This window comes from Pygoscelis adeliae, unplaced genomic scaffold (assembly GCF_000699105.1).
Source record: "Pygoscelis adeliae isolate BGI_AS28 unplaced genomic scaffold, ASM69910v1 Scaffold233, whole genome shotgun sequence".
NCBI lineage: Eukaryota > Metazoa > Chordata > Aves > Sphenisciformes > Spheniscidae > Pygoscelis > Pygoscelis adeliae.
Window position 1 is genome coordinate 986,453 of NW_008824421.1, and position 20,975 is coordinate 1,007,427.

Consider the following 20,975-nt stretch of genomic DNA (forward strand, 5'->3'; position numbering starts at 1 on the left):
TGGGAAAAATACTGCCTTTGGAAAATACGAATACAGGTTTGGTGGAATTTTTTACGGTGTTTCGAGGGATTAGGAAGCTGGTGACAGAAATGGAGCATGGCACAGACAGGGACTGCAGTCCAACTGGTCTCTTCCCCTTGTCTGCAAGCAAGCACCGTGGAGCTGCTGAGGGATGTGGCTGAACTGAGCATCTCCCCTTTGCTGTCCGGGAGACCTCCACTGGTGTTAGGGAAGGGTCCTAGGTTGAATACAAGAGTGACTGCGAATGGAGTAGTCACTTTATCAATAACTCAGCGCTGGATCTTTGTGTCAGGCACTTGTATCTTATATGCCTGATTTGGCGGTGGGTCTGACTCTTCCCACCTCTGGTGGGAATTTTTAGCAGGTCGTTGGGGTGTCGGTGGCACCGCTGCAAAGGTCGTTTCCTCTGGAATGCGAACAGTGTCTTTGCATAGCAAAGCACCAAAAGATCTCCGAATGTTTTGCAGCCATGGCTTCCTAGCGTCCCTGCGAAGAAGACAGGACTCTTTCTTCTCTGCTTTTTGGATATAGGAGGAATAGTGGCACAGGTGGGTAAGGGTCATGGTAGAAGCCACTTGTGGAGCTGGAAGCAGAACTTGCATCCCCTGAGCACCTGTGGCTTAACTAGCCTCGACCTTCCTCCCTTCTGCGAGGTTAAGATCCTCACAGAAGGATCTGTTGTGGTCTGACGGTTGTGGGGGCACCAAGGCATCCTCTCCTGTGCCACATGGTCACAGCCTATGCTGGGCAGAGCAAAGGAGGGGATTTGCTCCTGTAAATTCCTCTGTAATGTTGACAGTTTGCAGCTGTGGCCCTCTGTAGTTAATCAGGAGAGGTCACAAAGATGGCGTGCACTCTGAAATGTGGTGTATGCTGGGGCTGTGTCGGACTCGAGCTCCGGCTGAATCTCTGAGGTTCTGGTGGGGCTTTTGCCAAGGTCTCGGTGCTGGTGTCATCCTGGCTGCGTAATTCCCCCACCCGCTTAACTCAATTCACTCCTTCCTTCTCTTGTCCTTTGTTGCTAGATTTTGAGCTGTCCAAAGCTGTAAGTCGGCATTTGTCGGTATTCAAACTGGATCTTCTGGTCTCCAGGCGTTGGCAGCTGGACTTCTTACGGCTAATACCGGCCCGAAATGCTGCAGCTGTCAGAATGTGAAATCCTATTTGCAGTAGCCTTGGTTTAACAAAGCACTTAAGGTGCTTGACTAGGCACACCCTGAAAAGGAAATCTGTGTTGAAGTGCTGTCCCTTATCTGGGACACTTACCTGAGCTGAGGTCAGGCTGATGCAAGGGCTCTTGCTTCTCTGGGAAGCTGGTTTGTTGACCCAAGAATGTGCATTTTTCACGGGATCATTTCACGGCTTACAAATCCACTACCACAAAGTGGCAGTGGCGGCTGCTGGTCCTACAAGCCCTGTCCCTTGCACAGTGATTGCTGGAGCAAGGCATGTTTGTCTGTAAAACCGAGCCTAACCATTGAAAGCCTCCTGAAGGAGCTCAGCGTAGACAAAAGCATTCTTTCTCCCCTGCTTCCCCCTCCGGGGACAAGCGATTGTTTTCCTTGCAGTTTAGTGCCAGCATATTATCCAGATGGATTTACCTCTGTCTGAAACAAGGTGTACATGTATTTTGGAGGAGATCATTACCTGTTGCCTTGGTTTTACTGCTGCCTTGTTTTGTCTAGACAGTGCAGAGAGCTGCAGGGAACTTGTCCGATCTGAGTCCTAAGACCTATTTTATAGGCTGCTATTAAAATACATATCCTTGCACGTAACCATCCTGGGGCCGGATTGCTCGCCCTGTGTGTGCGGCGAGCGCAGAACCACTGAACGAGAAGCAAGCTGCTGTTCTTGCCATACCAAACCCTGTGTGGACCGAGCCCAAATTTCAGGGGAATCCTTTGGTAAAAGAAGGCTTTGCTCTGCTTGGTAACGGCAATTCAGAACTGAAGTTTCTCTTCCTTTTCTTTGGACTGGCAGAGAAGTGTTTTTCTAGAAACTCCTTAATTCCCCTTTCTCTCCACGCCGGAAGGAGTGGTGGGCACAGGCGGGAGGCAGCAGTGGGGACGCTGCCCGGGAAGGGAGGCTGGTGTAGGGGATGCTGGGGGTGTCTGGGGAGGATGAGGAAGGGGGCTGGGAGAGGGCAGGGCTGCTCCGGAGGGGAAGTGCCTGAGCCCAGTGCCTTCCTTGGGGGGGCTGCGGCAGGTGGGGGCAGCCTGGGATGCTGCAGAGGCACTGGCAGCCGATGCCTTTGCTTCAGGTGCTGCTTTGATCCTCACTGGTGCCGCTCCTGAGGGCCTAGCTGGTTTCTGAGTAACCACTTACGTTCTGCGTTCACTGACGGTTTCTTCTCTTCTCTCTCTCCCCTTTCTCCCCGCCTTTCCTCCTAGAAATTTCGAGTAGATATGCCAGGATCAGGCAGTGCTTTTATCCCTACGATCAACGCCATCACAACTAGCCAAGACCTGCAGTGGATGGTCCAGCCCACCGTCATCACCTCCATGTCAAGCCCTTACTCTCGCTCGCACCCCTACAGCCATCCGCTGCCCCCGCTGTCTTCAGTGGCCGGACACACAGCCCTTCAGCGACCTGGCGTGATCAAAACCATCGGGACCACAGTGGGCCGGAGACGAAGAGACGAGCAGGTAACCACGGTGGGGAGAGTGGCTTGGGGTGCCTCAGAAACAGGCATACAGAGATTTTCCCCACCTCCCCACCCCTGCCCTCTCATGGGATTTCCTGACCCCACGGAGGAGCGTTGGGGTCCGTCCCCTGTGCTGTACAGGTGCTGGGGTGACGGAGGGTGTAAGCCGGAGGGTGATTTTACTGCTCCTTCCTCATCGTACAGCAAGACTTACTCAGTCTCTCTCACACGCTTCACACCACTGGGACACATTGCGGCTCGGTTTCAAAAGCAGGTGAAACTCTGAAGTTGAGCCCTGGGTTTCAGTTTGAGTGTCTCCACCACCCTAGGCAGAAGGAAACCTCTGAGCAACCAGAGGAGCTTTTACGTAGGTGACTTACAAAACTGTCACCCAAATTATATCAGCTGGTGTTTTATATCTGCTCTCTGGCAGCTAGCGCTGCTCCAGTCTCACTTTTTGGTGATACCACTGGTAACGGCCAGCATCATGCAGGGAGGAACAGCTTCCCTAGAGCACCTTGACTCTAATAGCAAGAGCCTTCTGGATGTCTGGGGTCTAAATCCACCTCCCCACTACAAACATGCAATTGCTTGATCGCTCTACAGCAGTGAGGTGGGGATCCCATAAGCAGAGATTTTTCTGTTCCCAACCCAGTGGCGTTTTCATAGTGGGGTGGCTTGTGCCACTGCTGCCCTGTGCTCAGCCTCCTGATGGGATTACCAAACCAGGACCCTGGATCCTGTGCTGGGGCAGGGTGGTGGGCTAGATGCAGGTGTCTCATTTTCTAGAAATTCTTTCAGCCCTGTGAATCTCTTCTCAGTAAGAAACAGCCTTCTCCAGGGCTGTCTGGTGAATAGCTACCCACAGTGCTAGGCTGAATTCTTTTAAAAAAAAAAAAAAAAAATCTGAATAATCTAGATCTCCCTGAATCGTTCCCAAGCAGCAGTTGTGTGGGTCGCTGCAGAGCAGCGTAACGAGACGTACTGCGCATCCTCAGTACGCCAGCACATGCTATTGCATGAGGTCTGTTTCTAATAAAACTCACCAACCTTACTTTACTTCCACGTCATCTGTTTTGATTCACAGTCTGATTATTTTAGGTCTAAACCAGACAGCGACTCCACATAAGAGGAAGGGAAGGGGTTAAAGTCACTCGTCCAGAGTGAGCTGCACCTTCTTTGCACAACTAAGACCCGTTTTTGGGAGGAAGGATGGGGCAGCCGTGGTGGTTCGGGTACGGGTACGTGCCAGCCCTTTCCACCAGCCAGAGCTACCTCCTGGTTCCCTGCATGCAGGGCTGGTGTCCAAAGCCAGGGAAGCTCTCATGAGAACTGGGGGAATAATTAGCAACAACTAATTTGTTTGACAAATGCTGCCTCTGTGTTCACAAATTGGCCGTGAAGAGATCACCATATTCTCTGCTTTATTTGTTGTTCAGAGTTATTTGCTGAAGGATGCCTGCCAAGCAATTCCTGGCCTGTGGCTTGTTTGCAAGCCGTTCATTGTGGGTCATTCAAAGCCAAGTCCTTTTGATTAGACACGTGCTGAGGCAGTACCCGGGCGCTTTACCGTGGCTCTCTGGCTCAGGTTTCCACTGTTGGTGCTTTGAACACTGCATCGGAGTGCCTTTTTGGAAAACATTGTGTAACGCTTTATGAAAAGAGCCTGTTTTGATGAATGTTTCTGCCAGCGAATGCACGTATTGGGCTTGGACAAGCTACAGATAACGTGTACAGCAGGGGCACGAAGAGTGCCAAATCCAACCGCTTTCAAACAAATCCAGCAACCACTGACAGAATATTCCTTTTTAGACCCGGTATAATGTTAAGCACGTCCAGATTAGGGGCTTCAGCCCCGTCTATGAGATTTTTGCAGAGCATAGCCTCCAAGACAGATAATTTAAAAATGACTGAAAGCCCTGGGAGGAGAAATTTCAGTCCCAACATATCTCAATGAGGTCTGTGCTTCTAAAGCCTGAAAGGGCTCTTGAAAACTGTACGCAGAGGCTCCAAGTCAGAACGGTATCTGTGTGCGTGCTTAAAGGTTTGTCGTACTGCAGATACTTGTGTGCAAATACATCTTTATCCCACACACGTATGGGCTGGGAACTGCTCAGGCAGAGCTGTACTGGGGAGAGTGGTGCCCGTAGGGGCTCCTTACTCGGGGGGAATATGCCAAAGCCCCCCTGGCTGCTGCCCAGCAGGGTGGAGGTACCCCCCCCACCCTGAGATGGAGCACTGTGATCTGCTGATGGAAAAGCTTTCAGGCCCAAAACCTGTCCCCTGAAGTCCTAGAAGTGCTTGTGTCGCTCGGTGTGCATCCGCGGGCTCACGCTGTATGCAGGTGACATCACTGGCATGGACTGGATCCCCAAAAAAAGCAGAACCGAGCGAGGGGAATGCCCAGAGGCTGAAGTAAACTCCCCAAAACTGCAAAGATCGAAATTAAGGAAATAAAGCAAACCAAAACAAACCAGAATGAGGTTAGAGTAAAACTAACACCAAAAAGAAAAGATAGTAAAAGGGTGAATGTCTCATTTGCGATTTTGGCAGCCCCTGAAGATACTAAAACTGAAAGCTTTCATGAAAAGGTTTTTCTTTCCATTCTCCGCTGGTACTACATGAGATCTGACGCATGCTTTGGAGGGTGCTCGTTTCACTTTTGTTTGCAGTCACTGGGCTGAAGCCCCCACAGCACACACCAGCCTGGTGAGGCTGAAGTGCAGGGCACGAGGTCGGTCCGTAGTGGAGGAGGACGCACGGCCAAGCGCGTGCGGTGAATCCCCACGGCTGTCTGTTTGCACCGGCTCCTGCACGCCATGTGCCGCAGCTGTGAGTTGGGCCATGCCGGCCCTCTTCACGCACTGCTGTACCAGCTCCTTGGCAGTGGGGCAAGCCTATCTGCCGCTGCTGGGATTTGTAAAACCTCATTTCAAACCCCAAAAGCTAGGCCTGACTTGACCAGATTTTGTGGGCTCCTGCTCACTTCCTCTGGTTTCGCAAGGGTGTTGCTCGATGGGTTTCTATGGAATTGCTCCTGATTTACATCAGTGAGGATGTCAGCTGGCCTCAGGAAGTCCTTGATATCGCTGGAGCCTTGTCTGCTGATGCAAGAAGCACAGTGTGTTATCTTGCTCGAAAATGTGAGGTCAGATTTTTGGGTGGTATAAATCATTGTTGCTTCACAGACGTCATGGGAGCTCTGCTGATTTCCCCGTCTCCCCTTCCATCCCATCCCCGACCTTCAAGCTAACTATTTTTGTGTGGGAAGGAGCAGATATTTTCTTTCAAGAAAGAGGCACTTACAACATTGTGCTCTGGTTTTGCTTAATGTACCACCCAAGTTGTGAAACAATCACAGCATCTTTTATCTGTTTGGCCTTGGTGCAGATTCACTGTCCTCTTACACAATCTTCCCCCTGCTCCGTCTTCTCCTCGCCCTTCTGCTAAGACCCGGTGCAGGCAGAGATACTGTGTGCTTTCATCTTCTGCTGACATCAGTGAAGAGGGGGAGCGCTCAGCATCCTGCTGGATCAGGCCTTTTTTCTTTGCGTTGTGGTTAAATCCTCACAAACTTCAAGGAATGCCTTGCTCAGATCTGATTGTGGGTTTTCTTGGCACTTGCCCACAGCTGTCGCCCGAGGAAGAAGAGAAGCGAAGGATCCGGAGAGAGAGGAACAAGCTGGCAGCTGCTAAGTGTCGTAACAGGCGTCGAGAGCTAACAGAGAAACTCCAGGCGGTACGTGCTCTGCATACATTTCTCCTTCCTTGTTGCCTGCCCTTTGGACCAGCTCGAAGGGCATTGCTCTCCCTCCGCTAGCATGTTTGAGGAAGATGCTACAAAATGCATGCTGCCTTCCCCTTCCAAGGCTGCGCGGTGGCATTGCTCCTACATCAACGGTGGTGAGGGCTCGGGCCTGGAGCTCAGGAGCCTAAATTCCCCGTGCTGACTGCCCAAAATCTCCTAGGAGCTCTCCTCCCTTCTAGCCTCCTAACTAGCACCAGTCCCTACCACTGGTCTCCTCCCGTAAGTGGAAGTAAAGATGCTGTGTGCCTCAAAGGCAGGCTTTAAGGAGAAAAGCACTGAAGACGGTAGGATCATCCAAAAGCAGCAGAAAATGAGGCAGATGTTATGTGTACTTAATCAAAGCTACATCCTTTAGGCTAACCTGTCTTTGGTGGGGGTAACTGATTTCCTGCACAAAGCAAACACCGCAGAGATGTGTGGTCTGGTGCCTCAGGGGAAATAACTAGGGAAGCTGGAGAAGGTAGGGATGAGTGCAAGAACTGTGGGGTGGGTAAGGGACTGGCTGAAGAGGAGACAAGAATGGGTTGTGTTGAAAGAGGCTGGAGAGAAGGCTCCAGCGCTTCTGCTTAAGAACCAGCCTGGGGCTGGTTGTATTCCATGATCTTATTAACAAGCGCAGCAGCAGCAGCAGTGAAAGCGCAGCAGTGAAAGCACACCAGTGAAATGTGCTGCCGACTCAAATTCAGGAGGTATTCAAGGAGGTATTTCCAGTGTAGTGAAGGCAGGACAGCCTATAGGAAGAATTTAAGGATTGTCATGACTAAAGGAATAGAATTGAAAGGAGTGCAAAGTGGGAGGTCATATCCTGAAGGACTAAGGGTGAGTACTGTGAAATGGTGAGCTCCTCACATAGGAAGGTACTAATTGCTCACAGATTGACTATAAGCCATCAGTGTGATGTAACCATGGGAAAGGTAAATGTCTTAATCCAAGGATGCATCAAGGGATGATCAAGCGGAGATGAAAGTGTTAGTCCTTTGTGCAAGAGTCAGGCAAGTGTCAGACCTCATCTGGAATATGCACTACAGAAGGAAAATGGAAACAGTTTAGAGACTGCTGTACACTACCTCTGTCTAAGAAGTGAAAAGAACATGACTTACCTGGCACAAAAAATGATGGGAGGAGATCTGAGTCCTGTCTGCTAAGATGTCTGTCAGGCAGACAGCAAGGGAGAAGAGTTAAGTCACAGGCCAAGACAGAGTGGTAGAAGCTGGCTATGAGAAAATTAAGGTGAGCTCACGAGAAGACTGTTTATAACCCTTAGATTGGTGAAGTTTGGGAATAGCCTACTGGTAGACACATGAAACACAAGATGCTCAGCTGGCAGCGATCTGGTGCCTGCTTGGCTCATGAAGAGTCTGGGTGTATCTGCCCATGCCAGATGGGAACTGGACTTGATGGCCATGTTCCAGGTGAGGAGCAGTGCCATAGTCTCTGATACTTACTTATTCCCCTTTTGTCTGCAGGAAACTGAAGTGCTGGAGGAGGAGAAATCGGTGCTGCAAAAGGAGATAGCTGAGCTCCAGAAGGAGAAGGAGAAGCTGGAGTTTATGCTGGTGGCTCACAGCCCTGTGTGCAAAATCAGCCCCGAGGAACGTCGGAGCCCACCATCCAGCAGCCTCCAGAGCGTTCGGACTGGAGCGAGCGGAGCGGTGGTGGTGAAGCAGGAGCCTGTGGAGGAAGAGATCCCATCTTCCTCTTTGGTCCTTGACAAAGCCCAGAGGTCTGTCATTAAGCCCATCAGCATTGCTGGAGGTTTTTATGGGGAGGAGGCACTCAACACTCCCATTGTGGTGACCTCAACACCAGCCATCACTCCTGGCTCCTCCAACTTGGTGTTCACCTACCCCAGCGTGTTGGATCAGGAGTCTCCTCTCTCCCCGTCCGAGTCATGCTCCAAAGCTCACCGGAGGAGCAGCAGCAGTGGTGACCAGTCCTCGGATTCCTTGAACTCTCCCACCTTGCTGGCGTTGTAATCCCCCCGCGGCCCCCCATTTTGCCAGTGTGTTACATCCCCCCCCCCAGCACCATGGGGGGAGCCCCCCTCCATGGGATTAGAGACAGGCACAGGATCGTTCAAGCACAAGGGCAGCAAGAACAAAGATGGGGAAGTGCTGCAGCTCCAGGAAGGAGAGCGAGGACCAACGCCAGCTCCCTGGAGGCAGGAAACGGCAAGGGTGGGACTGACGCGCCAGGACTGCTTGGAGAGGGTGATGTCCCCTCTGCAGGGACTGCCTATGGAAACCTCTTCACGGCCGCAGTGGACTTGGGGAGCACTCCTGGCCAGGACTGAAGGCGAGCTGCAGACGGTTGCTAGTCGTCCCTTTCCTTTGTGAATTGATCTGATTGGTTGTGCTCTGTGCTTAGATCATTCTGGTTAGTTGATCTTACAACTTCTCTCGTTGATCTTACAAGTTCTCTCTGTCCCTCTCTCTCTCTCTGCGCTTATCATTTCCAATGTTGTCGATCCCATGACATTTCATCCAGTTGCTCTGAACTCTAAAGGCTTGTTAGGATCTTTCCTCTTGGGACAGGCTGTGGGGAACACGTAGGGTTGCCCAGGCAGGAGGGGGGTGGCTGAGAGGTCCGGGGGCGGAGGGGACCAAGAGGAGCCTAAGGGCTCAGCAGCAAGGGCAGAGCACTGTAACTCTGGCCTGGGGCACAGACACAGCGAACAGAGACGGCAGGAGGCTCATGCGGAAGCCTTTCTTTTTTTAAAATGTAGATATATTTATCCCCTTGGGCTCCTCAAAACACAAGTTAGCATCTCAGGGCCAAAGTAGCATCAGAAAAGCTGCTGGGCTGGCACTTACCAGTGTCTTTGGCAGGGTTTTACCCCAGTTTGGTGGATATCAAATCTGCTGCTTGTTGTTTACTTTTCCTGGGCTGCCCGCTGTCTAGGGAGTATTGCATCTTCCTTCCCATCAGGGCTCCTGACTCAGAGGCTGATCTCTTCCTGTTAGTAAATCCTCCCCTCCCCTTGGCCATATTTGCAGAACGTGCTACCGAAAAAGAGGTGGCACCACGTGCCTATAAATCTAGGATGGAGACTGGCAGCGGATAAGAGGGTGAATCTAGCTGGCTGTACCCTTGCTGACTTTTTAGTTGTTGGGAAACAAAGCAACGTGCATCCACCAGTTGATACTAGCAGGTGTTGTTTGCTCAGAGATTCCCAATTTCTGAAGTTGGGGGGAAGGCGGTGGCCCAACCTCAAGCACAGTACAGGCCACAAGGCACTCCCTGACCAGGCAGGAATGGCATGGTTGAAGTGATAACCTGTTTGAACTAGAACAGAGCTTCTGATAACCTCTGGTTATGAATGACGAATTGGCAGCGGAGGAAAATCGATTACCATTATTGGCACCTCGGTCTTTGCCCTCTGGTTTTTTTGCATGGTAATTGATCTGGTTTTGTTGGGGTTGATTGGCCTGAAGACAAAAAACAAATCAGGGCTCTTCCCCTAGCCTTGGGTCCCTGTCTTCTCCAACCTGTGGGCTTGGCTGCTACTACTAAGTGCTCACAGAGGGCACAAGCTCTCCAGCGCTGATGTTCACTACTGAAAACAGTAATGTGTGTAACCTATTCCTGCTTGGAGCCAAGCTCAGTTCCTGTTGATGTCAAGGCACTGACAAACCATGACCATGTGCACACTAGGATTGCCCAGCTTGCCAGCTAAGCCGCTTAGGGGATAGCTCTTTGCTCCTGCCTGTTGAAGCTGTGGTGGCAGCTATTTATTTTGGTGTGAGATTTTCTTGTTCTTTTTTTTTTTTTTTTAATCAACTGAAACCATGGTATTTCTTGGTCAGGCTGGACCTGGAGAAATGCAATATGCAATTATAGGGCCAGTCTTGTGAGATGCTAAACTGCTGCAGTCCCCACCAACTCCACTGGAAATTAATAGGGTTCAGTCTTGTGGAACCGGACCTTTACTCAGCAGGGCTGGCTTCCCTCAAACCCTGGCCACTGCCCATTCCTTGAATCATTTCAAAGGGACACTACTTTGGCGCTAAAGGTAGGCTTTGCTTTTTAATTATTACTATTATTTTTAAACCCAGGTATTTACGAAACCTGCCAGAAATAGAAATACATGAGTGATCTTTTTGCTTCGTAAAGCTGATTGTGATTCAGGCTTTTTCTTTATGGCTTAAACACTTCCATCATTATACTGGTGCTAGAGGTATCAAAACACCAAAACTTCCTTTTTAATGAAGTAGACTTTAAACTTTCCATAGTTAGCACAGAGGATCCTGTTTTCATAGGGTTTTATGTAGATCATATCACTTCAGGTGAAACTACTGCCTCTCTAACTGTCTCCATTTTGCCAGATGCTTGTTTGGGCCAGTCTGGATTGAGAATCTAAAACTGTTCAATAAAATGTCTCTGCATGTCATTTCCACCCATTTTTGGGCAGAATGCAACATTGACAAGTGGTGAATCCTAAAGTGATGAAGCTCCTTTTGCAGCCAGCTGACCAGGATCGCTGTCTCGCAGGAGATCAGGAACGTTCCTACTAGGGGTTTCAGGAAGTCAGGTGTCTCAAACCCAATTAAGCCTAACTTCTAGTGGAACAATAAAAAACTACCTTTGCTTTTGCTCACTGAATCATTGCCAAAAGGAACTGCAGCTGGCCCTTGCCCACTGCCTGCTGCCTTGTCATTGACCTTCTCAGAGACAGGACAGGACGGTCCCCTTTCCTGTCCTGTGATACTGATGGGAGCTATGTGAAACTGCCCAGAAAAGAGGATTATTTTCTACCATCTGCGAAAAGCCCCAAATACCTTGTGCCTGCCTGTTTTGTCCCTCAGACCTCTCAGAGGATGTCTGTGTTGGGATCGCTGGTCTCCTGCCTTCTGTATTTTGTGGACCAGCCTTAACTTTTGTTTAGTTTCTGGCAGACAGGTACAACTTGAGCTCTGCTGCTCTGTTGTTCTAGCCCTGCATTCTTCTTTTCAGGTTTACTGGTGTGCTTTTTGGGAATTGACTGTCTTCCCCATCCCCCAAACAGTATTTGCCATGAGTACCTTCCCTGACGATTCCTAAATGTAGTGTCTCCATGTTCTGCATGTAACGGGGATGCGGGAGCTGTTACAACTGGTGTCTGACCAAGAGCTGTTGAAGTCAATAGATAAAGGCCCAGGGAATTTCAGCTGGTATTGGGTCAAACCCCTAGTGACTGGCCCAACGAAGCCTCTAATAACAAATTACTCAATGCCAAACTGGGAGGAGCAGTAGCAGCTGCATTGAAGGAAACGTTCAGCTTCCAGGTGATATTTGCCATTCCAGTTTTGCCCTCATTCCTCCTTCCCCCTTCCCAGTTGTGGCATTGCCTTCATCCATTCCTTTCTCATAGATATGGAGACTGGGTAAGTCTCAAACTGCTTGTGGTGTGATGGGATTTGGGACCAACATGCTGGGGACAGTAGCGCTCTGTTGTGTTTTTATAATTATTATTTAAATGATCTATTTAGTTCATCTGAACCTTTAATTTTGCTGCTTACTGTATGTACTATCCACCTGGCCTTCATCCTAAATGAAAAGAAAAAACAATTAAAACAAACCTAAGACACCCCCCTCCTCCCTGGTATCTTATTATTTATTGGCAGGCAGCCGTCTTGTGCCTGCTCCAGAAGATCTGCCTGCCATTAATTTAACATCTTCCCAACTCACGTTCCTGGTTTTTGGTTGTTGCTTCTTTTTTTGTTTTGTTTTTTGTTTGTTTGGGTTTTTTTTGTTTTTCATTCTAAACCAGACTTCTGAAATGTAAGAAATCTTATTATTATGACACTTACAAGTTCATTTTCATTAGGAAGGCCAAGTCAAACATTTTAAGAGGTGGGGGGAACAATCTACATTTTATTTCTTATTTATTTATCATGTTTACATCTCTTTTTTCTGTTCAAGACTTGGATATAATAAAGAAAGCATTAAAAATACTCCAATCTTCTTCTTTTTTTAGGCTAATAATTTTTTTTGATTCTTTAAATAAAAGATTCTGGGTTTTGTTGTTGTCTGTATAAAATGTAAAAAGAGATATGATTCTAAAGATGCATTATCATTCCTCTGTGAACAGTAGGTGGAGTTGAGGACAAATCTCAGAATACAAGATAATAATAAAATCCCATCCTGTTTTACTTCATTGTTCCCCTCTTATCCTGTATGATTAAAGGGTTATTCCACTTTCTTGTTTGTGGTTACTTGATATTAAAACCATATTAAAATGTGTAGAAAATAGGTATCCAATTGTTTTTGCTCAGTGAGAGGATAAACTGTTGTATATATCTTGATATACTGTGTAGTTCGAAGTAACATCAATAAGGGATAGTGCATCTTTATTAGAGCGATAAGTTACTAGTGTCACTAAAGTCTACTTTAAGATCCTCAGATACAGAAAGGACCTGATTCTAATTCCACTCTCCTGGGGGCAAATTGAAAGCATCAGTAGCATTTCACCGCTGCAAAGCAGGTGTTGGAGGTGGAATCAAGCCTCAGTGACTAATAGGTGACCATGAGGATTATTGAAGGTTTGGGGGCACCATTATCTTTTTTTTTTCCTCAAAAGTTTTAGATCATGGTTTTCTTCATTTTGTCTGCGGTGAAATCGTTTCTGCCAAGGAGGTTCTTAAAGGTGACTGCTGAATCGGGACCCTTCTTTGCTCATCGTGATCTTGATATTGTTCTTGCAGTCCTGGAGAATCTCAGCTCTGAGGCATTCTCTCTGGTGTTGTCTCTTTTCTGTTCTTGTTATTTTACTGTAATACAGGCCTACAGTATTTGCACTAAAACAAAAAGCTTGTTAGAGAAAGCTTGCTGCTATGAAAGAAAGAACATATTAAAATGGTTTCGCTTTTACAATTTTAACTGAGTAGCATTTTGTAGAATAAAATCAATTTAGACTGAAAAGAAAAAATGACTTTTCTTTTTTCCTCTGCACCTTCCTTCCCCCCCCTCCTTTCTTTTCCTCCCGTTCCTCGGTGGTGTGATGTTCCCCCCTTCTCCTTTGGTGCTCAGTTGTAATGATTGGCTGTATTGTTGACTATGCTGCTGAGAGTTATGACACTTGTAAATCTTGTTTTAATGACATTGTGGACACTCTTTTGTATAGCAAGAGCTAACTGGAGTTCTCTCTCTGTTAATTGAAGTAATTAAAAAGCTCCCTTTGCCATGAACAATTAAAAGCTCGCATGTTCCTTCAATATGAACAAATGGGTACGGCATTGCCAGGTGCCTGGTTGTAGCACATTTCAGGGCTTCTTTCATTAGAGCAGCTGCAATCCAGACAGCTGTTAGCTGCAACAATGGTAAATGGGGCAGAGGCTAGCGGAGTAGACCACCTGGGCTAAAAGGCAATAATGCATTAATCTTTTCATCTTGGCTTCAAAAAGAAAGGGATAGAGCTAGAAAATGCGTGCTGAGGTGACCTGACTTTTTTTTTTTTTTTAAATTCACCTCCTCAGCCAGAAGGGCTCAAAGCTTCTGCTCTGAAAACGTAGGGTGGAGAGCATGGTTGCTTCACTGGCAGTAAGGAGGAGGTTAAGATGGGATTCCCTTGCTCACCTGGGAAAAGCTGCAGTCTCTGGAGTGCAAGGAACCCAGATACAGGGTTCACTCCACTCCCAGGTTAGGAGTGGAGGATGTCATATTCAAGTTAAAAAAGAAATGGTGGTGGGGAGATGTTAGGTGAGTCATGGCTAGCCAAGGTGGCGCCTGGCCAAGCTGCTCCTTACTCATGGGTTTCCTTAGGTATAATGTCTGCTTTGGCTTCCTGCTGGTCCCTGTCCCTCTTTTTTTTTTTTTTTTTTTTTTTTTCCCCCTTCCCCTCTTTTTATTTTTTCTTTTTTAACCCCTGTGTTCTCACAGTGCCATGGGGAAGGAGATGAGAGATATAGGAGTAAGTTATATGGCTGGTGTATGAAAATATTTGTGAAGTCATGGGGAATGCTGAAGGTATCAGTCACCAGAACAGGGAATACATGCATATGCCTGTGTGAAGTGAGCTCAGTGGTCAGGAATCCTTATTGTAGGAAAGCTGACATGAAGTCGACAGGATGGTTGGGGCTGTAGAGCCGGAGCCAGCCTCAGGGTGCCTCATGCAGTCAAGGATGGCTCAGGGAGTGAGGGAGAAAGGCTTTTTCCAAATGCACTCGTCCTGGTGGGGCTAAAGGAAAAAGCAGTTATTCTGGGGGGCATGGCAATTATAAGCAAATATGCCAAAGGACCCAAGAGCATCATCTCGTAATATCTGTCTCCACGGGGCCTCGGGCATGGGGGAGTCCCCATTTGATCTCCTACTGCACACAAGCTTTCTCTAAGGGGAGTGCCTCCAGGATTTCCTGCCTCATGAAGGGCTTTCCTATTACGCTGGTGCATAGAGGCATCCAGCCTCAATTTTGTCAAACCGGCTCCTTTGGCAGTATATTCCCCTCTCCACCCCCTCCCAAAAAAAGGCTAGCAGGAGGATACGTTCTTGCTTGCCTCCTGCCAACTTGAAGTGCTCCCTAAGCTCCTGTTTGCTGACAGCGCCCTTCGAAAGGGCTTAACGTTGCTTGTCTGCAGATGCTGGTTGCGAGGCTAGGCCTCCCACCTGATTTCCTCCCAGCACTGGCTGGCTGCAACTGCCTTTTATCATCATTAGTTCGCAGACGCTGGAATGTCCGCACCAGTTACTATAATTTGGTTTTGCAGGATGAAATTACACAGCAGAGCAAACTGTTTTCCACCAGTCTTCTAGCTGTGGGAGGCCGAATTCTACCACATTGACATGGAAATTGTGTTTTTCCCGACATCCTCATCTTGTTTCAGATCTCCACTTCACTTAGGGAATTTCCCCTCCCTCTGAAACAGGTTCACCCTCCTTCCACCCTGCAATGCCCAGAGCTTGTCATGCAAGTGAGTGATCTGTGTGTTACCACGGGGTGGGTGTTTGTTCCCAAGCAGAGTCATGCTGGAAGAGAGATCGCCCCTTCCTTTTGCAAAGAAAGGATGCGAGCAGCATCTGCACCAACAACTCTTCCATCAGGATCAGTATACGTCCCAATGATATCTTTATTGTGTACAAGAATTAAGAGAGGCTCCCAGTCCTCTTTTGCTTGTCCCCTCCCCATGATGCAAGACTCATCTCTGGACTTTCCTCGTGGTCACATTTCTTAGTGAGGTACCAAGAACTGGCTCATCTCTCTAGGAAGCATGTAGCAGGTCTAGGCAGCAGGTAGCCTGGTCATCTTACAAATTCAGTGGAGGGGAGACCCTATCTGGGGCAGAGCTTTTGTGGCAAGCACAAGCCCAGAGGAGTGGCCTGAATATATCATGCCAGAGATGGCAAGTTGTCAGATGAAGGCTTTTGGTGATTTTTTTTTTTTTCTTTTTTAATTTGGTCTAGAATCTGCAGGAGCAGCTACAGGAACACTGTAGAAATTCTGCAGCCAATGGAAAGAATAAGCATGTGCTAAACTTGAAGAAAGCTTAATGGCAAGCAGAGCTGGAGTGGGAGTGTGGGGGAAAGGAGAGCATCCAGAACGCTGGTTTGAAGCGATGTTTCCACTGTCATGTGGGAAGGATGTGACAGAGGAAAACTGTGACATGGTTATTGCATCAGATACCCCGAAGTGGAACAAGTGATGCATTTAAAAAAAAAAAAAACAAACACCACCACCTTAAGGTCCTACTCCTACCTGATCCCCCTGAAGTTTCATGTCCTCGTAACAAGCTCTTGAATTCAGTTGCAAGAGTCCAGTGTTTTCTGCTCTCACGTGGCATAAGTGAGGCTCCCATTCAGCAGTGCTTGGCTACCGTCAGCACAAGGAGCAATACAGATGGATTATCAACCTGGGTGGAAGTTGCTGGCACACTCTCATAAGGTTGAGGTTTAAAAAGGTTTAAAAGAAGGTTTTTCATGCATGTTCCAGTGTAGCGAGATCCAAGACACCTCAGGAAGATTTTCCTTGATGAAGACAGGGCAAGGCTGGGAGGAGAGGCCGAGAGAGCTGTGATTGTTTGGCTTTGAGAAAAGAAAGCTCGGGGACGATCTTACCAAAGTGTGTAAATACTTGATGGGGGTAGGGAGCAAAGGAGATATGGTCAGACTCTTCCCAGTAGTACCAGGTGACACGACGAGAGGCAATGGTCACAATAGAGGACATGAAAATAACTTTTTGACTGTGAAGGTGGTCAAACACTGGCATAAGTTGCCCAGGGAGGTTTGTGGAGTCTCCATCCTTGGAGATATTCAAAACCTGGCTGGACATGGCTCTGAGCAATCTGCTCTAACTGACCCTGCTTGAGCAGAGGGGTGGACTAGACACTCTCCAGTGGTGCCTACCAACCTCAACCATTCTGCATTTCTGCTTTTGATTCCACATAATCCAGGAGTATATCGCGAGCATATTTCTTTCTCCCTTGCAGTGCTATCTCATTTGAACTCCAGAATTCCTCTGTACTGAATATCAGCTTTTTTGATGCTGGCTATGTGAGGTCAAACAGATAACGACTAAGCTGGAAGGAGGATATCATGGCAGACAAGAATGTAAACCGTTCAGCCTGCCGCAGTGTGAGTCTCACATTTCCCTTTTTATTTTGCATGCTCCATTCCACAGACTAGCGTGGGAGAAGAGAGGGAGACAGGCCTTACATGGCTGTAATCTAGAGCCTGCATCCCACAAATGACTGTACAACTCTGCAAGTTCACAGGCAGTGCCAAGAACCATTGCCTACTTGCTTTTTGCAGGATCTCCTACCGTTTTTCCTCTCTCAGGCAGAAGTTGTTTTTCAAGTTCCCTGGAAAGGTAAATATGGATCTACAGCCGGTGATCCTAGGTGAGCTCATGGGTCAGGCACAATCCATCAACTGAGCACAGACGCTCCCCCTGGCCCCCCACCCCCTTTCTGTAACCCTAATTGGGCTCCCAGACTCCAGCAAATTCATCAGTGGCTCCCAGTGATGACACACACTCATGCTGGTGATTACTGATGTGAGTGGCCACAGCAGGAGATGATGCCGGTTTTGGGCAAAGGGAAGAAATAGGTCAGTTCTTTTCCTTTGGGTAGCTCGAGTTATTCAAGCACTGGATGCTCTAATTCGCCTAATTCCTATTTCAGTTGCTTACATCATATTACTACTCTGAAATGCACTTAACTTAGTTTTGAAACTGTTTATCTCATGTTAATGAGGGTAGAGCAGCAGATGCCAGCCTGTGGGCTTGAAAGAAAAGTTACATGTCAGAGGCCCATGAATGTCTCCAGTAATCTAGGGGGAAAAGTGAGCTCATGATCCCTCCACACCTAAGATCGCCCTGTGGTCTAGCCAGGCACAGCCCTGCTCCAACCCCTCAAAGCCAGGGCTTAGGGCAGGGCGTCAGCACCAGCAGCGAGCAGCACCAGAGCCTCACACAGCAGGAGTCAGCTGCTGTAGCCTTCGTTCCAGGCTGATGCTGACTTAGAGGGCTGCAACCCTCCGCTCCTCCCTGGCTGCTACAGGTCATGGGGGTGATGGGAGACGTTAGCTGCCTTTTGTAGCCTCCAATTGAACATTGTGTTTATGAGCCACAAGGACTGTGATTAAATCTCTACTCTGAGCAATGTTCTGAGGCCATACTGGTATCTAATTACCTTCTCCACTTCTGGCAGCTGAGGAAATGAAGATCTGCCAGTGACACTGTCTGTGGTGAAAGGGAGGGAAGAGGAAAGGAGAGTGACACCTTCAAAACATTGGCTTCAGGTGCTTCTCTTGACCTTGTGCATGCTCTTTTGCCAGCACCTGCAGCTGGGATGGGTGGTCATCCTGCAGTGATGCTCTTCCTCCCCCCTGCTCCTTTCGCCCTGGTAGAGGTGGGGATTTGCTGGAGCTACAGTCACTCCTGGCCAGGCCTTCCCCAGGCAGCTGCGAGAAGCAAGGTTGTGCTGTGGTGGCACAGAGCAGAAGGAGCTGTACAGTGAAGGTCTTGGCAACCCACAGACACCCAAGAGGCACCTTGAATGTAGGAGGTTCTTGATTGCATGGACATGCCTGTCCTAGGGGGCTGGAAGGAAGGACCCTCCCAGGGAATTGTTCTTAAGAGTATGGCTGGCTGCCTTGGACGGGTATTTTGTTTTTCTTTTCTCATTTGGCTCCAACCCTTAATTTCCCTGTGCACCTGCTGCCATTGCTCTGTTCCCCAGGACCAGTGGCTGCTCCACAGGCACGTTTCTGGTGGCGGGGAGGGAGGAAGACTGTTTACACCACAGGGCTGTACAAAGGGTTGAATGCTGTGACCCGGTGCCACGGGGAAGAAAGCCATTACTAATCCCTACGGTACAGCTCCGCCTGCCCAGCAGGATCAATGGCGCCATCTTGGCCCCATTATGTTGACTCTGAATCAGCAAGGAACACCAAGGAGCTGGGAGGAGAGGGCTCCTCCCTGTGTGGGGTACTGCTCCCTGCCTGGGACAGTCAGGTCCTCCTTTTCTCCTCCCTGATTTTGGAAAAGGTCGTGAAGCACTCAGTGGCACTTATGCCCGCAGGGTAGCCCGGACCCTAGAGGAGGACAGGCAGAGACCCTGCCAGGGTGTGTGCCAGGCTTGCCAGCCCCAGCAGTGCGGTGCAAGCACAGGTGCCGTGCACCCTCCCTGCTGAGGCCAACCAGTTCTGCTGGCAGGTAGAGGCAGGGGTGGATCTTGGAGCCATTTCCAGGGAGCAGGCTGGCGCTGGGGAAAGCAGGGAGGCTGCGGCTGCGGCTGCAAAAAAAGGAAGTCAGGGGGGCTGCGGCTGCGGCTGCCTCCTTGCCCCCATGTTCACGCAAGGTTGGGGGTCCAGCATTTAGAAAAGCGTCCCATTGAGAATTCGCCCATCCCTCCCCGCGCTGCTCGCAAAGACGAAGGGAGCTTGCTTTTCAGACTATACCATTTAAGGAGTTCCTCGACTTAGTGAACCTCAGCTGACCTCAGGGTATACTGAGTTTCCAGCTCAGCAGAGCAGCATTTCAGTTGAAAGCATGCCACCCAAAACTTCCCTCCTTGCATCTGGGGGAAGGGGGAGCTGCGGGAGGGTGGGCAGCAAACGGCGACGCACAGAAGCCAAGGCGACGTCAGGTTAGTGACTCTCAGATGTAGCCAGGTCCCTTCCCAGGAAGGATGTTGCAGACCAACAGGACCAGCTTGAATGCAAAGCAGCTTCAGCAGTTTTTGGCAGGCGCTGGGGCAAGGGGGATGGGAGGGTGCCAGGCCCACAGCACCGCTGGGTGCTGCAAGTCAGGATGCAGGAGCATTGCCCCAGCGATACAGTGTTTACAAAGGTGAAAAACATTAATAACACACCACTATGCTCCTCCTGTTGTTTCAACAAGATCAAGGTGCGTACAGGAAAGCGTGTGTGTATATACATGTGCACACACACGCACTCGCTGAGGCTGGCACGGGATACCGCTCGGCGCAGGATTTTTCCAGCCGGGCTGCAGTCAATACTGACAAATACAGTATACGTCCCGTCTTGCCCACAGCAGCGAGGGAGCTGCGGCAGGCTCAACGCTTTCCTCCCTCTTGTGAAAGACCCGGGGTGTTTTCAGCAGCGCAGGGAGCTTGGGTCCCAACTGCCTCGGGTCCCAGTGGTGCATGGTCTTGCTGCTGCACCAAGTGAGTCGGGGGGGAGAGATGCCCAGCCAGGTGCCTTCCTCGCTGCCGGTTCAGCCCTCTGTGCTCTGCCTGCTCAGCGTGCTGCACAAGACATGGGTTCAGTGTAAGAAGAAAAAAAAAAAAGAAGGAAAAAAAAATAGTATGTGAGATCATATAATTAAAGATGGTATCAGAATGTCTAATTAGGATGACTGAGAGAACTTGGCTGGGAGACGCAGCCAAGAGCTGAGTTAGTGTGTTTGCCAGTCCAAAGCTCCTTAACAGTAATTAATCCTTAAATGTCCAATTGTTCAGAGTTCAAGGAAACACCTCCTACTACTGTACTTTGTGTTCCTGTTAAGCAAGGAGACACAGCAGGGCGTGTGCCCTTATTCTGTAAGAGCGACACGCCTAGGGGTGTTGCTAGGAACTAGACCGAAGGTTGAGTATAATTATTAACTACCTAAGAGTTCCCAGCATTGCACAATTACCCAGCCGCCTTGCAGCTGTGCACTCGCCCAGTTTTGGTTTGGGTTTGTTGTTTTTTTTTTTTGGAAATAGAAATGCTGAGCTTTAGTGGTGCATATGTACAAATTATACCGGAGTGTCATCTGCTCCCCTTCCAGTGTCATTCGTGCCACTGAGCTGGGATGCATTAGCGGAGGGGGCTGAGGGGAGTGTATGTACGTATATACGTATGGTATGAAAGTCAGTGCTCTTCACTGAAACTCAATAGGCTTATTTACATCAGTTGCAAATTTGACCCAGAGATTTTTCCTTTGTTTTGATGCTGTTGGCAACTCTTGCATTAACATAAAAGCCTTGGCTATTTACTCTTGTGGGGCTTTTCATTCTGTTTGCATTTGTGAAGTGGGTTGTGTTGGGTTTTTTTCTTTGTTGATATTAACGGGGGGGAAAACCTGA

At 48.9% G+C, this 20,975-nt stretch overlaps 1 protein-coding gene across 1 annotated transcript; it reads left to right on the forward strand.

Annotated features, from left to right (window-relative positions):
• The first annotated feature begins 2,415 nt into the window (after positions 1–2,415).
• FOSL2 (FOS-like antigen 2) lies at positions 2,416–8,844 on the forward strand. The gene is made up of 3 exons (XM_009320907.1): positions 2,416–2,666; positions 6,297–6,404; positions 7,940–8,844. The coding sequence occupies exons 1-3, from the start codon at positions 2,427–2,429 to the stop codon at positions 8,447–8,449; spliced, it is 858 nt and encodes a 285-aa protein (XP_009319182.1). The 5' UTR covers positions 2,416–2,426; the 3' UTR covers positions 8,450–8,844.
• Positions 8,845–20,975: the final 12,131 nt, after the last annotated feature.